Source organism: Gossypium hirsutum, chromosome A12 (genome assembly GCF_007990345.1).
Source record: "Gossypium hirsutum isolate 1008001.06 chromosome A12, Gossypium_hirsutum_v2.1, whole genome shotgun sequence".
Classification (NCBI taxonomy): Eukaryota; Viridiplantae; Streptophyta; class Magnoliopsida; order Malvales; family Malvaceae; genus Gossypium; species Gossypium hirsutum.
In genome coordinates, this window is record NC_053435.1 from 105,273,040 (window position 1) to 105,286,524 (window position 13,485).

Sequence of the window (13,485 nt, forward strand, 5' to 3'; positions counted from 1 at the left end):
TTTCCAACTGAAACAAGCCAAACAACATAAGCAGTATTAGAACGGGGATTATTAAATCGACTTTTGTAGTATAAAGTTCCAAAAAAAATTTTCTTTATCTGTAGATAGAGAGAATCATGTTCATAAAACATATAAAATTTGACGTTGATGAACTGCAGTCTCTTCCATTGTTAATGCAGGTTGAAAGGCTTGATTTCAATAGTGTTACGGCCTTTGTATTTAACTTCAAATAGAAGTTTGTACAATTGCTCCAATTAATATTTTTTTCTTTGCTTCTATTGGCTGGGTTAGAAATTCAAAACAATATTTTTGAAAGACTTGTATAATTTCATCTGCTCAATAATTGGAAAAACTCAATTTGATTTCTTCCTTTAATTGTCTCTTTTTTAAGTACTAATTATCAGCAACAGGCAGGGCGATTTAATGTGGTCAAAACAACCACATCAAGCACTCTCATCTCTTTGTTTGCAGCAAAGATGAACTCAACAGCTTCAAACCATGGCAAAATAAGTACAACATATATAACCAAAACAGGATATGCTTTCTTCAATAACATCTCAACTTAAATAACGGAACATTCATATTATGTTCGGAACACAAAATAGGTAACTTATAAAGTACTGAATAAAAAACAGAAGTGTCCACTGCCATGGTTTATGCAAAGTCCTACCAATTCCTCAACGATTGGCCTTGGCAACTCTCTCGATTTCGTCCTTCTTCTTGATGGCATAGCTGCACAAACAACACGAGAATGATGAAGCAAGCTGTGGTAAATAAATGGGATTGCAAGGACAGTTCCTGTAACACCCCTTACCCGAGACCGTTTCTGGAGTCGAGCACGAGGCATTACTTAGCTTATCTTACCAGTTCGGAGCATAAAAACTAGGTTTGAAAATTTATTTCATTATTCGCAGCAAATCTGTCTAATCGCGCAGCAGTTGCTAAATTAATTATAACTTGAGCTAAAGAACTCGAAATTTAATCCCGTAAATTTTCCCTGAAACTAGACTCATATATCTACTCACCATAAAATTTTTAGAATTTTTTGTTCAGCAAATTAGTACAGTTTATTAGTTAAAGTCTCCCCTGTGTCACCACCAGACTGCCCTGACCTCTAGTCACTAAAAATAAGTTTTCTCGCTATAGGATTTTCATATGAAGTTCTTACTTGTTTCTATAGAAAATAGACTCATTAAGGAATCTAAGCATGTAAATTTCAACTCATAACCATTTTTGTACAATTTGTAATTATTTTATAAACTCAGAATAGGGGACTCCAAAAACAGTTCTGACCCTATCTTACTAAATTTCACATATCTTAAAATATAAATTTCTTTTTCCTACACCGTTATTTTTCCATGAAAATAGACTCAACAAGCTTTAATTCCATATATTATTCACCCTCTAATTCATTTTATACTATCTTGGGTGATTTTTCAAATTCACGTCACTGTGCTGCCTGAATTCTGTTTCTTTGCAAAATTTTATCCTTTCATGATTTCCATGCATAATTTATCACCTAATCTTTCATAACAATAAACACCTTCATCCTTAATCATTTTAATAACCATACATCATCAACTACTTACACATCACTCATTGTTCATATTATACCAAAAGTAGCTAAGTTTCTATACATGCCATACACAAAACAAAACGTCTAATTATACCGAGTTATTTCTTTGATAGTGTGATCGGCCTCCGACGTTTCCTTCGATCCCCGAGTGGCTAGATAAGTACTATAAGAAGAAGAAAATAAAGAGATTAAGCACTAGGCTTAGTAAGCTTACAAGCAAATAAATCACAACATTCAACATAATGGATAATTATGCATAATATCATCTAACATCATAAATTTCTTTACTTCTCAATTTCTATCTTCTTCTTTATTCCCTTACCTTCTTTCTTACCTGACCTTTCCGTTTTCATAAATATAATCTACTTTTTCTTTGCTGTTAATTCACTGTAATTTAACTCGTACCCTGACCCGTTGAACCACTCGGAATACTAAGGATACTAGGGTCGTTCCTGTCTATCAATATCCTGCCAATGCCATGTCTTTAACATGGACTTACATGAATTATTCCTGTCTCCAATGCCATATATAATATGGACTTACATGGCTCAATCCTGTCTCCAAAGCCATATTTCTAATATGGACTTACATGGCTCATTTCTGTTCTGTCCTGTCAACCCTAATATCCTAACATTCCTAGGGTTCAACCGGAGCTTTCTAACACTTTTCCTCTGTCACTTCACCTTAAATTCGACTTTAAATATTTTCATAACATAAATATATAAATGCTGGAAATTGACAATAATAATGTAAAATAAAAGAATATTGCATTTATTTACTGTAAACTTACCTTGATACAAAATGTGACTAAACTTTACAATTTAGTCCTTTACTTTTTCTTTTCCCCGATCTACTCCCGAATTTCGTTCTTCTTGATCTATAATAGCAAATTTAACTTATTTAATATTCAAATTTATTAAAACAGTCCTTGACCCAAACTTTTGCAAAATTATATTTTTACCCCTAAACTTTCACATATTTGCACTTTTGCCCCAAGGCTCGTAAATTAAACTTCATCCTATTTTCTTATGTTTTATGACATGCTGATCATTTTTCCCTTCTATGGCAATATCAAAATCACACTCTAACATATACTTATGAATATTGGTATTTTTTTCCAATTTAAGCCCTATCAATTCAAAACTTATATTTTATTTTACAAATCAATCTTTTACTAACTTCTAACTTAAAATTCAATCATTTTAACCTCTAGTTCATCAATTAATTCAACATAACTCATGTCTAACAATCTACTAACTTTCAAAATATCAACATAAATCAAGTAGTATTATCTCTAGGATTCCAAAAACTCAAAAATTATAAGAAAAAGACTTAATTTGACTTACCAATTGAGCTTGGAACCTTAAAACCTTAAATTTCCCTTTTTCTTTTTCTTTCTTTCTTTCTTTCTTTCCTTCCTTCTCTGCCCGTTTTGCTCTCTGTTTCTTTCTCTGTTTCGTCTCTTCTATTCTGTTTCTTTTCTTTCTTTTTTTTTCTATTCTTTCTTTTGTTTTATGTATATATATAATATAATATAATATATTAATAATAATATAATATAAAAACATAATCATTACTATAATATAATATTTTTTTAACACATAAAAATCTCAGATTTTTATACTTATGCCGCCTCAACTTTGGAGAAAGGCATAATTGCCTATTTGGTCCTTTTAACTTTTCTTTAATCTATAATTAAACTTTTATCCCTATTGCAATTTAATCCTTTTTCATAATTAACTATCGAAACATTAAAATTTCTTAACGAAACTTTAATATTATCCTATTGACACTCCGTAAATATTTATAAAAATATTTACGGCTCAGTTTATAATATCGAGGTCTTGATACCTCGTTTTCGACCCAATTTACCTAATAATTTCTTTTAAATCACAAAATTCACTAATTCAAAAATATTTCTAACTTCTTCATCGAATTTAGTGATCTCAAATCACTGTTCTGACACTACTAAAAATTGGGCTGTTACAACTCTCCCCCCCTTAAAAAAAAATTTCGTCCTCGAAATTTCTCACCTGATACAAGCTATTAAGTCAAATCTTTCTTCACCCCTTTCAATCGAAGTCCATAAAAATTAATCATAACTCATATCACTTCCGAACTCATACCAAAACTCATTTTAGAAATTGATACTATGCCTGAACTTAACTGAGCAGCTCTGATGTTTTCTTGCCATCACTTTTTCACTAGTAGTATGACTACCAAGAAATGTCCAGTAATTGTCTGTCGAAACATAACTGAGAAACCCGAATTATCTTATTTAATACCTTTGAACGAAGATCTTGGAAACCCATCCAGCGATAAGAAAACAGATAATTTAAACCCATTGTGGAGACCCATGATGTACTGATTCCATCACTGATTATAACTCAATTAACTTTTCAATGAATAACCCACTCTGATTAAAACAACTGAGTCGATTTTATCTATCAGATAATAACATTTCAGAATAATCCAATCTTCTTGTTGTCAAAACAATCCAGATATACCATATATCATAATCCTCTCGGAACACCAATCGAAAATTTCCACAAATAGCATTTAACTCAAACGAATTTTGACATTCCATTATTGACTTGTTGACATAATTTCAGAATTACCTGAGAAGTGAAAACCAAAATACAAGTTTGAGCTCAATCTTCCTCCATCTACACTTTTGCCGATGTCAACCCCTTTCACGAAAACTAGAAAGGAATTATATATAATAAAAATATTTCAATCATTAACATCGAAGCTTTAAACTATACCGAAGCCACAACCATCAGATAGATTAAAAACCATAATGTCATAATAGAACTGACGTTCCAACCATATAGATAGAACAATACTTCAACATCAATAATGCACTCCATGTAGTCTAACTATCTCTGATATGTATAACTCGGCCAACTTGTCAAGTGAATAATCCATACGGATTGGGATAAAATGAGCCGACTTAGTTAGCTTATCAATCACAACCCATACTGCATCTTTCTTTTTCAGTGTTAACGGCAATCCTGTCACAAAATCCATAGTAACTCTGTCCCATTTCCATTCCGGAACTAGCACAGGTTGCAATAATCCTGAGGGTACCTGATGTTCGGCCTTTACCTATTGACAAATCAGCATCTAGAAACAAACTCTGAAATATCTCTTTTCATTCCTACCCACCAATACAATTTCTTCAAATCATTATACATTTTTGTACTGCCTGGATGAATAGATAAAGAACTGTTATGTGCTTCCTGTAAAATCTTTCGAATAAGCTCATCATTCTTTGGTACACAAATTCTGTCTCTAAACATCAAACAACCATCAGAACCAATCCAGAAATCTGATTCTATGCCTGACTCACATTGAACTCTTTTAGCTTGTAACTCATTATCATCTTTCTGAGCTTCACAAATCTCTTCAAGAAATACCGGTTTAGCTCTAAATTCAGCTAAAATAGAACTATCATCTAACATGGCTAAATTAGTATTCAAAGCTTGCAATGTAAATAAAAGTTTCCTGCTTAAAGCGTCAGCAACTACATTTGCCTTACCTGGGTGATAATCAACCACTAACTCATAATCTTTAAGCAATTCTAACCATCTTCTTTGCCTCAAATTCAAGTCTTTTTGAGTCATCAAGTATTTCAAGCTTTTATGATCGGTAAATATCCGGCACCTTTCACCATACCAAGAATCACATCAAACTCATCAAATGGCAATAGCATGAGATCGGCCGGAAAACAGTAGCCTCTAATCATTAAAGGACAATTTCTACATACTTTATCTACTAATACATGCTTGCCTAATGGATTCGATACTTTAATCACAAATTTTGTAGATTCTATAGGCATACTTATACTAGGCATCAATTTCATACAAACATAAGAATGAGTCGAACCCGGATCAATCAGAGCAATGACATTAATATCATGTAGAGAAAATGTACCCGTAATCACATCGGGGAAGGATGCCTCTTCGCGTGCACGAATAGCATAAGTCATTGCAGGGGCTCTCACATCTGGTCTCACAATTGAATCTCCAGAGGTACCTCTGTTACTTGCTCCTACTCCTAGTTGCCTCGGTGATCTGCCTCTAGTAGGAGCATTTCCGAATCTAGCATTCTATGTTACCTCTCGGTTAGCCATTTCTGGACATTCTCGTACAAAATAATCTGGAGCACCACATTTATAGCAAACATTTTCGCCTGCCCGACAAGGACCATAATGAAGTCTACCACACCGTGGACACCCTGATCTACCCTGTCTGACATTACCTACACTCGTAGTCGATGTGGTCTGAGCCTTCGGATCCTTAAATTTGCTACCTCTATTCTGACTAGATTGCCCTGCCGAAAAGCTAAATCTGGTAGAAAACTCTTTGGGCCTCTTGGATGTAGCCTGAAATGATCTGCTCATCTGTCTCTTCTTTGTATCTTGTGTCTCTGTCTCAACTTTGCCTTTTCTTTTTAATAGCTCCTCTGCCTTACAGGCTCTCTCAACTAAAATAACGAACTCTTTTATTTCTAGGACACCCACTGACAGTCGGATATCATCATTTAACCCATCCTTAAACCTTTTACACATGATAGCCTCTGTGGACACACATTCTTGAGCATATTTACTGAGCCTGACAAATTCACGCTCATAATCGGTCACCGTCATATTGCCTTGTTTCAATTCCAGGAATTCCTTTCTTTTCTGGTCAATAAACCTCTGACTGATGTACTTTTTACGAAATTCTTCTTGAAAGAAATCCCAAGTGACCCTCTCTTTCGGTACAACTGATACAAGTGTCTTCCACCAGTAGTAGGCTGAGTCTCTAAGAAGTGATACTACACATTTCATACACTCCTCGGGTGTACAAGATAATTCGTCAAAGACTCTGATAGTATTCTCTAACCAAAATTCTGCTCTTTCTGCATCATCATCTTTTGTTGCTCGGAACTCTTCTGCCCCTTGTTTCCTGATTCTATCAACTGGTGGCTTTTCTCTTACCACTGTACCTGTGACTGGGGAAGCTTGAGCTGCATGGGTAGCCTGAGAATCATGAGGGGCTGGAGGTCTAACTGCCGGATTCGTACGAACGAACTCGGCAAACAAATCATTCAAAGCTCGGAAAAGAGCTTCTCGAGTCACTCCTCCCTGATCAACTATTACTGGCCTATTCTCAGATGGCGCTGCCCCTTCTGTGGAAGCAGGCGCATTACTTTCTACATCATCATCACCAGCTCGCCCGGGATCCATTACTATAAAATAAAATGTTTATTAAAAAAAATTGTCAGGAGTCGTCACACTATCAAAATACAAGTATGGCATGTATAGCTAGACTTTTTCTCACACTAACTGTTCCGAGAACCGACTAAACCTGCTCTGATACCAATAAAATGTAACACCCCTTACCCGAGACCGTTTCTGGAGTCGAGCACGAGGCATTACTTAGCTTATCTTACCAGTTCGGAGCATAAAAACTAGGTTTGAAAATTTATTTCATTATTCGCAGCAAATCTGTCTAATCGCGCAGCAGTTGCTAAATTAATTATAACTTGAGCTAAAGAACTCGAAATTTAATCCCGTAAATTTTCCCTGAAACTAGACTCATATATCTACTCACCATAAAATTTTTAGAATTTTTTGTTCAGCAAATTAGTACAGTTTATTAGTTAAAGTCTCCCCTGTGTCACCACCAGACTGCCCTGACCTCTAGTCACTAAAAATAAGTTTTCTCGCTATAGGATTTTCATATGAAGTTCTTACTTGTTTCTATAGAAAATAGACTCATTAAGGAATCTAAGCATGTAAATTTCAACTCATAACCATTTTTGTACAATTTGTAATTATTTTCTAAACTCAGAATAGGGGACTCCAAAAACAGTTCTGACCCTATCTTACTAAATTTCACATATCTTAAAATATAAATTTCTTTTTCCTACACCGTTATTTTTCCATGAAAATAGACTCAACAAGCTTTAATTCCATATATTATTCACCCTCTAATTCATTTTATACTATCTTGGGTGATTTTTCAAATTCACGTCACTGTGCTGCCTGAATTCTGTTTCTTTGCAAAATTTTATCCTTTCATGATTTCCATGCATAATTTATCACCTAATCTTTCATAACAATAAACACCTTCATCCTTAATCATTTTAATAACCATACATCATCAACTACTTACACATCACTCATTGTTCATATTATACCAAAAGTAGCTAAGTTTCTATACATGCCATACACAAAACAAAACGTCTAATTATACCGAGTTATTTCTTTGATAGTGTGATCGGCCTCCGACGTTTCCTTCGATCCCCGAGTGGCTAGATAAGTACTATAAGAAGAAGAAAATAAAGAGATTAAGCACTAGGCTTAGTAAGCTTACAAGCAAATAAATCACAACATTCAACATAATGGATAATTATGCATAATATCATCTAACATCATAAATTTCTTTACTTCTCAATTTCTATCTTCTTCTTTATTCCCTTACCTTCTTTCTTACCTGACCTTTCCGTTTTCATAAATATAATCTACTTTTTCTTTGCTGTTAATTCACTGTAATTTAACTCGTACCCTGACCCGTTGAACCACTCGGAATACTAAGGATACTAGGGTCGTTCCTGTCTATCAATATCCTGCCAATGCCATGTCTTTAACATGGACTTACATGAATTATTCATGTCTCCAATGCCATATATAATATGGACTTACATGGCTCAATCCTGTCTCCAAAGCCATATTTCTAATATGGACTTACATGGCTCATTTCTGTTCTGTCCTGTCAACCCTAATATCCTAACATTCCTAGGGTTCAACCGGAGCTTTCTAACACTTTTCCTCTGTCACTTCACCTTAAATTCGACTTTAAATATTTTCATAACATAAATATATAAATGCTGGAAATTGACAATAATAATGTAAAATAAAAGAATATTGCATTTATTTACTGTAAACTTACCTTGATACAAAATGTGACTAAACTTTACAATTTAGTCCTTTACTTTTTCTTTTCCCCGATCTACTCCCGAATTTCGTTCTTCTTGATCTATAATAGCAAATTTAACTTATTTAATATTCAAATTTATTAAAACAGTCCTTGACCCAAACTTTTGCAAAATTATATTTTTACCCCTAAACTTTCACATATTTGCACTTTTGCCCCAAGGCTCGTAAATTAAACTTCATCCTATTTTCTTATGTTTTATGACATGCTGATCATTTTTCCCTTCTATGGCAATATCAAAATCACACTCTAACATATACTTATGAATATTGGTATTTTTTTCCAATTTAAGCCCTATCAATTCAAAACTTATATTTTATTTTACAAATCAATCTTTTACTAACTTCTAACTTAAAATTCAATCATTTTAACCTCTAGTTCATCAATTAATTCAACATAACTCATGTCTAACAATCTACTAACTTTCAAAATATCAACATAAATCAAGTAGTATTATCTCTAGGATTCCAAAAACTCAAAAATTATAAGAAAAAGACTTAATTTGACTTACCAATTGAGCGTGGAACCTTAAAACCTTAAATTTCCCTTTTTCTTTTTCTTTCTTTCTTTCTTTCTTTCCTTCCTTCTCTGCCCGTTTTGCTCTCTGTTTCTTTCTCTGTTTCGTCTCTTCTATTCTGTTTCTTTTCTTTCTTTTTTTTTCTATTCTTTCTTTTGTTTTATGTATATATATAATATAATATAATATATTAATAATAATATAATATAAAAACATAATCATTACTATAATATAATATTTTTTTAACACATAAAAATCTCAGATTTTTATACTTATGCCGCCTCAACTTTGGAGAAAGGCATAATTGCCTATTTGGTCCTTTTAACTTTTCTTTAATCTATAATTAAACTTTTATCCCTATTGTAATTTAATCCTTTTTCATAATTAACTATCGAAACATTAAAATTTCTTAACGAAACTTTAATATTATCCTATTGACACTCCGTAAATATTTATAAAAATATTTACGGCTCAGTTTATAATATCGAGGTCTCGATACCTCGTTTTCGACCCAATTTACCTAATAATTTCTTTTAAATCACAAAATTCACTAATTCAAAAATATTTCTAACTTCTTCATCGAATTTAGTGATCTCAAATCACTGTTCTGACACTACTGAAAATTGGGCTGTTACAGTTCCTAGTTTCAAAGCAAAATAAGGTTCAAACACGGGAGTTCAAAGGCTGTTATTTACCTGTTAGATGATCCCTTTGCTGCGTTAATAAGCTCATCAGCTAAACATTCAGCGATAGTTTTAATGTTTCTGAATGCAGACTCACGATTACCAGTGGTGAGGAGATAGATGGCTTGATTCACTCGACGAAGAGGAGAAATATCAACAGCCTGACGCCTCACAACACCAGCAGAACCAATACGAGTAGCATCTTCACGAGGTCCACTGTTATATCAATCAAAAATCAACAAGGATTATCAAAGATTGATCCAACAAAGATAACCCAGAATTGGAAGATGTTTTAATTAACATCATCTGCTACTTTAAAGATTAAAGTCAGCTAGTGATACATTTGAAAAAGGAAATTCTTAAAGGTCATATAGGCCACCTGTTGATAATGGCATCAACAATGACTTGAATTGGGTTCTGATCAGTCAGGAGATAAATAATTTCCATAGCATGCTTCACAATCCTGACTGCCATAAGTTTCTTTCCATTGTTTCGGCCATGCATCATCAATGAGTTTGTAAGCCTCTCAACAATGGGGCACTGAGCCTTTCTAAAACGCTTAACTAAGTACCTCCCAGCAGTGTGTAAAACATATGATAGATTATACACTACTCCACATGTAAAACATTCAACTAAAAGGTTACATGGTACTTTTGCCTCAACTAAACCTATATCCAAAACCACACATTAGAATTTCTCGACAAACAAGCCATAATAAGACCCAGAAATACTGAAAATCGAACATCTTGAAGATTATAGATGCTACTTTTTAAGTAACTTCAGATCAAAACTAAAATCCAAAAATCAAGTGACTTTAGATCAAAATTAAAATCCAAGAAAAGAGAAACAGCATAAAACAAATATTCAAACAAAAGCAAGAAAAGTTGTATAAAATGAATTGATCTAATGAAACAGAAACTCCAAAAAATGAGAATGCAATAGATCAGAAGTTCTCCGCAGTTGTCAAGATTATTAATTAGCTGTTCATTTTTAATGCATGGACAGTATCCTCAGAGACCATTTCACAATTAAAACTCCTGCTTGGCCACGACAAAACAGAAAGTTCAGCCACAGAACTTCTTGCTTAGAAATTAAAATCCACCATGTAATTACGACATTATAAACTCAATCATACTTTATCATTATATAACGGCTTCACCACACATGAAGTTTGAATGGCGAAATAAAGGGAAAAAAAAACAGAAGCCTAATCCACGCATTTTTAACTTTCTACTCCAAACTAGACTTATTTCAACAGACAACTGAAGGATACAAGATAGAATGATAATGCAGGAGAATTGATAATTTATCCCCAAAAAAACCCTAATTTCAACAGACAAAACCCACCATAGTTGAAGAACACAAATCTGTTTTTTGTCAACAAAACAATCATGAGGAAGAAAATTAAAAATCCAAATTAAGTAAAAAAAGAGAAGAAGCACTTGCCGCTTCTGTTGATGTTGGTGAAAGATGCCAAGATGAAAGTCGGCGAAAGATCTGAGCGGGTGGAGGTTTGGTTCGGTGGCAACTTCTGTTGATGTTGGGAAGGAGAGGGAGAGGGAGAGGGAGAGGGTGGGGAGAACGATTTCTGCTGGGAAGGGTAAAACAGACACCGATTAGCTAATCCTTTCTTTTGGAAGGGATTGGAAATCAGCGTTGAAGCAGAGAAAATGAGGATTGCGTACGTAACGTAATAGGCCCGTATTAGGGCAATACACCCAACCAAACATGGGATTAAGTGGGCCCACCGATTAGGGGTGTATTGGCTATGCCAATACACCCAACCAAACATATTGTCAACGACATGCATATTTTTTATTTATTTTGATCTAAAAATATCGCCTCTTACAAAGATTTTCTTTTTGACCAAAATGCAAAATAATCCCCGGAAAAATAATTTAAAAAGTTAATTAAACACTTCATTGTAAGTAACTTAATAATTTAAAAGCTCTATCAATAATAAAAATTTTAATTTTAGCATCAATAAAATATTATATGGCACGTTGACAATTATCTCTGTCATAACTTAAGCACGACATATTAGAATAATTGCAAACACTTAACATAATAAGAAAATCAACTCCGGATGATCCAAAGTGACAGAAAAAAATAGGCACGAGAATCGAGCATCTACTAAACTAGAGAGAAGGACAAAATCACTTGCAAGAGCAAAAGCACACGCATAAGAAATACTTAAAAAAATACTACAAAATCAAACAAAAGCTTCTAAAACTGATTTTTTTTAATTTCTCAAAATATCTACCAGAGCGAATAAAAGTGAAGATTTATTAAATAATGGAAAACAAACAAAGAAATTATAAAACTTAAGAGTTCAAATTGACTCGTGAAATCATTTATTATTCTGAAATATTTTTAAAACAGAAACAGATTAAAAAATCGATGAAGAGCCACCTACTTTTAAAGAGAAACTGTTGGTGACGAGTGGAGTTTTGGCGACGATAAAAACCGTCATCTATCTATCACAACTCATGAAAATAATAAAAATACTCGCAAAATATATATGCAAATTGAAAGGGGAAAAGATAGAGAGCAAATGAGGAGAAAAAAAACGAGTTAGACAAAATAAAATAAAATAAAATAAAAAAAAAAGAAGCAGACGACTTTGAGAGAAAAAGTGAAATTTTTAGGGTTTTTTCACTATTTTTTAACGGGTTTTTAAATGTTAAGATAGTGGTTGACATGAAAATGATATATAAAAAATTAAACTGATTTTAAATTATTTTATAATAGTTTAATTAATTTTTAAAATTATTTAATGAAGGGTTATTTTAGCATTTAAGTTTATTTAAAAAAACTATTAAAATATTATAAAAATTATTGAAACTTGATGAAAACTTAAACAAAATTATAAAATATTAAAACTTTAGAAATTATTGAACATTTATTAAATAATTACAATAAACTATAAAAAAATTGTAAATATATATAATATTATTTTAAAAAAACATTAAAGTTTATTAAAAAGTTATAAAAAATTTAAATAATAGAAAATTTATGTTATTTTGCAAGTGTTTAGTCTAACTTTATTTCAATAAAAAATTGGACAGGAAGCTAAAGCACACCTTTACTACATAAGCCCTCACTCTCCTCTAGCTAGACAATCTCAACACACTCATCAACATGGACCCCTCTTCTCGAGCTTAATCTAAAGATTAACCGTCACATGATTTTTTGTTCTTTGTATTTTAATGTTAAAATTATTTATTTTGTCCGAAACAATCAATAATGTGTAATTGTTGGAGTTAACGCCTTAATTTACTCATCCTTACTACTTTGTATTAGTACTCGAAGTCTCCACCTTAAAGCTTGGCTCCAGAGTTTACATTCTCTTCATTAGCAACATATTATTTTGGATTCTAATAACAAGCTTTGTATCAATGCCCTCAACCCAGATTTCCATCACTTTTGAGAATCTTATGCAATCTTGGCTGACATCTTCTCTCTTATTCCCAAATATTGTAATGTTTCTCTGAAATAGGAATTTAGCTTATGATCAAGTTAGGATTCACAGCCCTTACAATTTACTCTTCTGTAATAAATGCTTGATGGCAATTGAAATTTGAATGAAGAGGTTTATGTTTTTTTATAATTTATAAAATTATAAATTAATAATGATAAAATTATATTTTAGCCCTTTAAAAATTATAAAAAATTGATTTAACCCTTTAAAAATTATAAAGATATAAACTATTAGATTTAGGT

General features: G+C 32.6%; 1 protein-coding gene across 1 annotated transcript; it reads right to left on the reverse strand.

Annotated features, from left to right (window-relative positions):
- Nucleotides 1–522: 522 nt before the first annotated feature.
- On the reverse strand, nucleotides 523–10,545 carry LOC107896278 (40S ribosomal protein S5). Its single transcript, XM_041083579.1, has 3 exons — nucleotides 10,142–10,545; nucleotides 9,775–9,978; nucleotides 523–732 (listed from the first exon to the last, which is right to left on the reverse strand). The coding sequence occupies exons 1-3, from the start codon at nucleotides 10,267–10,269 to the stop codon at nucleotides 678–680; spliced, it is 387 nt and encodes a 128-aa protein (XP_040939513.1). The 5' UTR covers nucleotides 10,270–10,545; the 3' UTR covers nucleotides 523–677.
- Nucleotides 10,546–13,485: the final 2,940 nt, after the last annotated feature.

Bases quoted from the DNA above. Each gene is read 5' to 3' on its own strand.
- LOC107896278 (XM_041083579.1), bottom strand. From the start codon at position 10,269: ATGATGCATGGCCGAAACAATGGAAAGAAACTTATGGCAGTCAGGATT. The intron at 9,979-10,141 runs GTGGCCTATATG...TTGATATAACAG, and splicing joins GTTGATGCCATTATCAACAG to TGGACCTCGTGAAGATGCTA. The intron at 733-9,774 runs GTAAATAACAGC...TTGTTTGTGCAG, and splicing joins GCAAAGGGATCATCTAACAG to CTATGCCATCAAGAAGAAGG.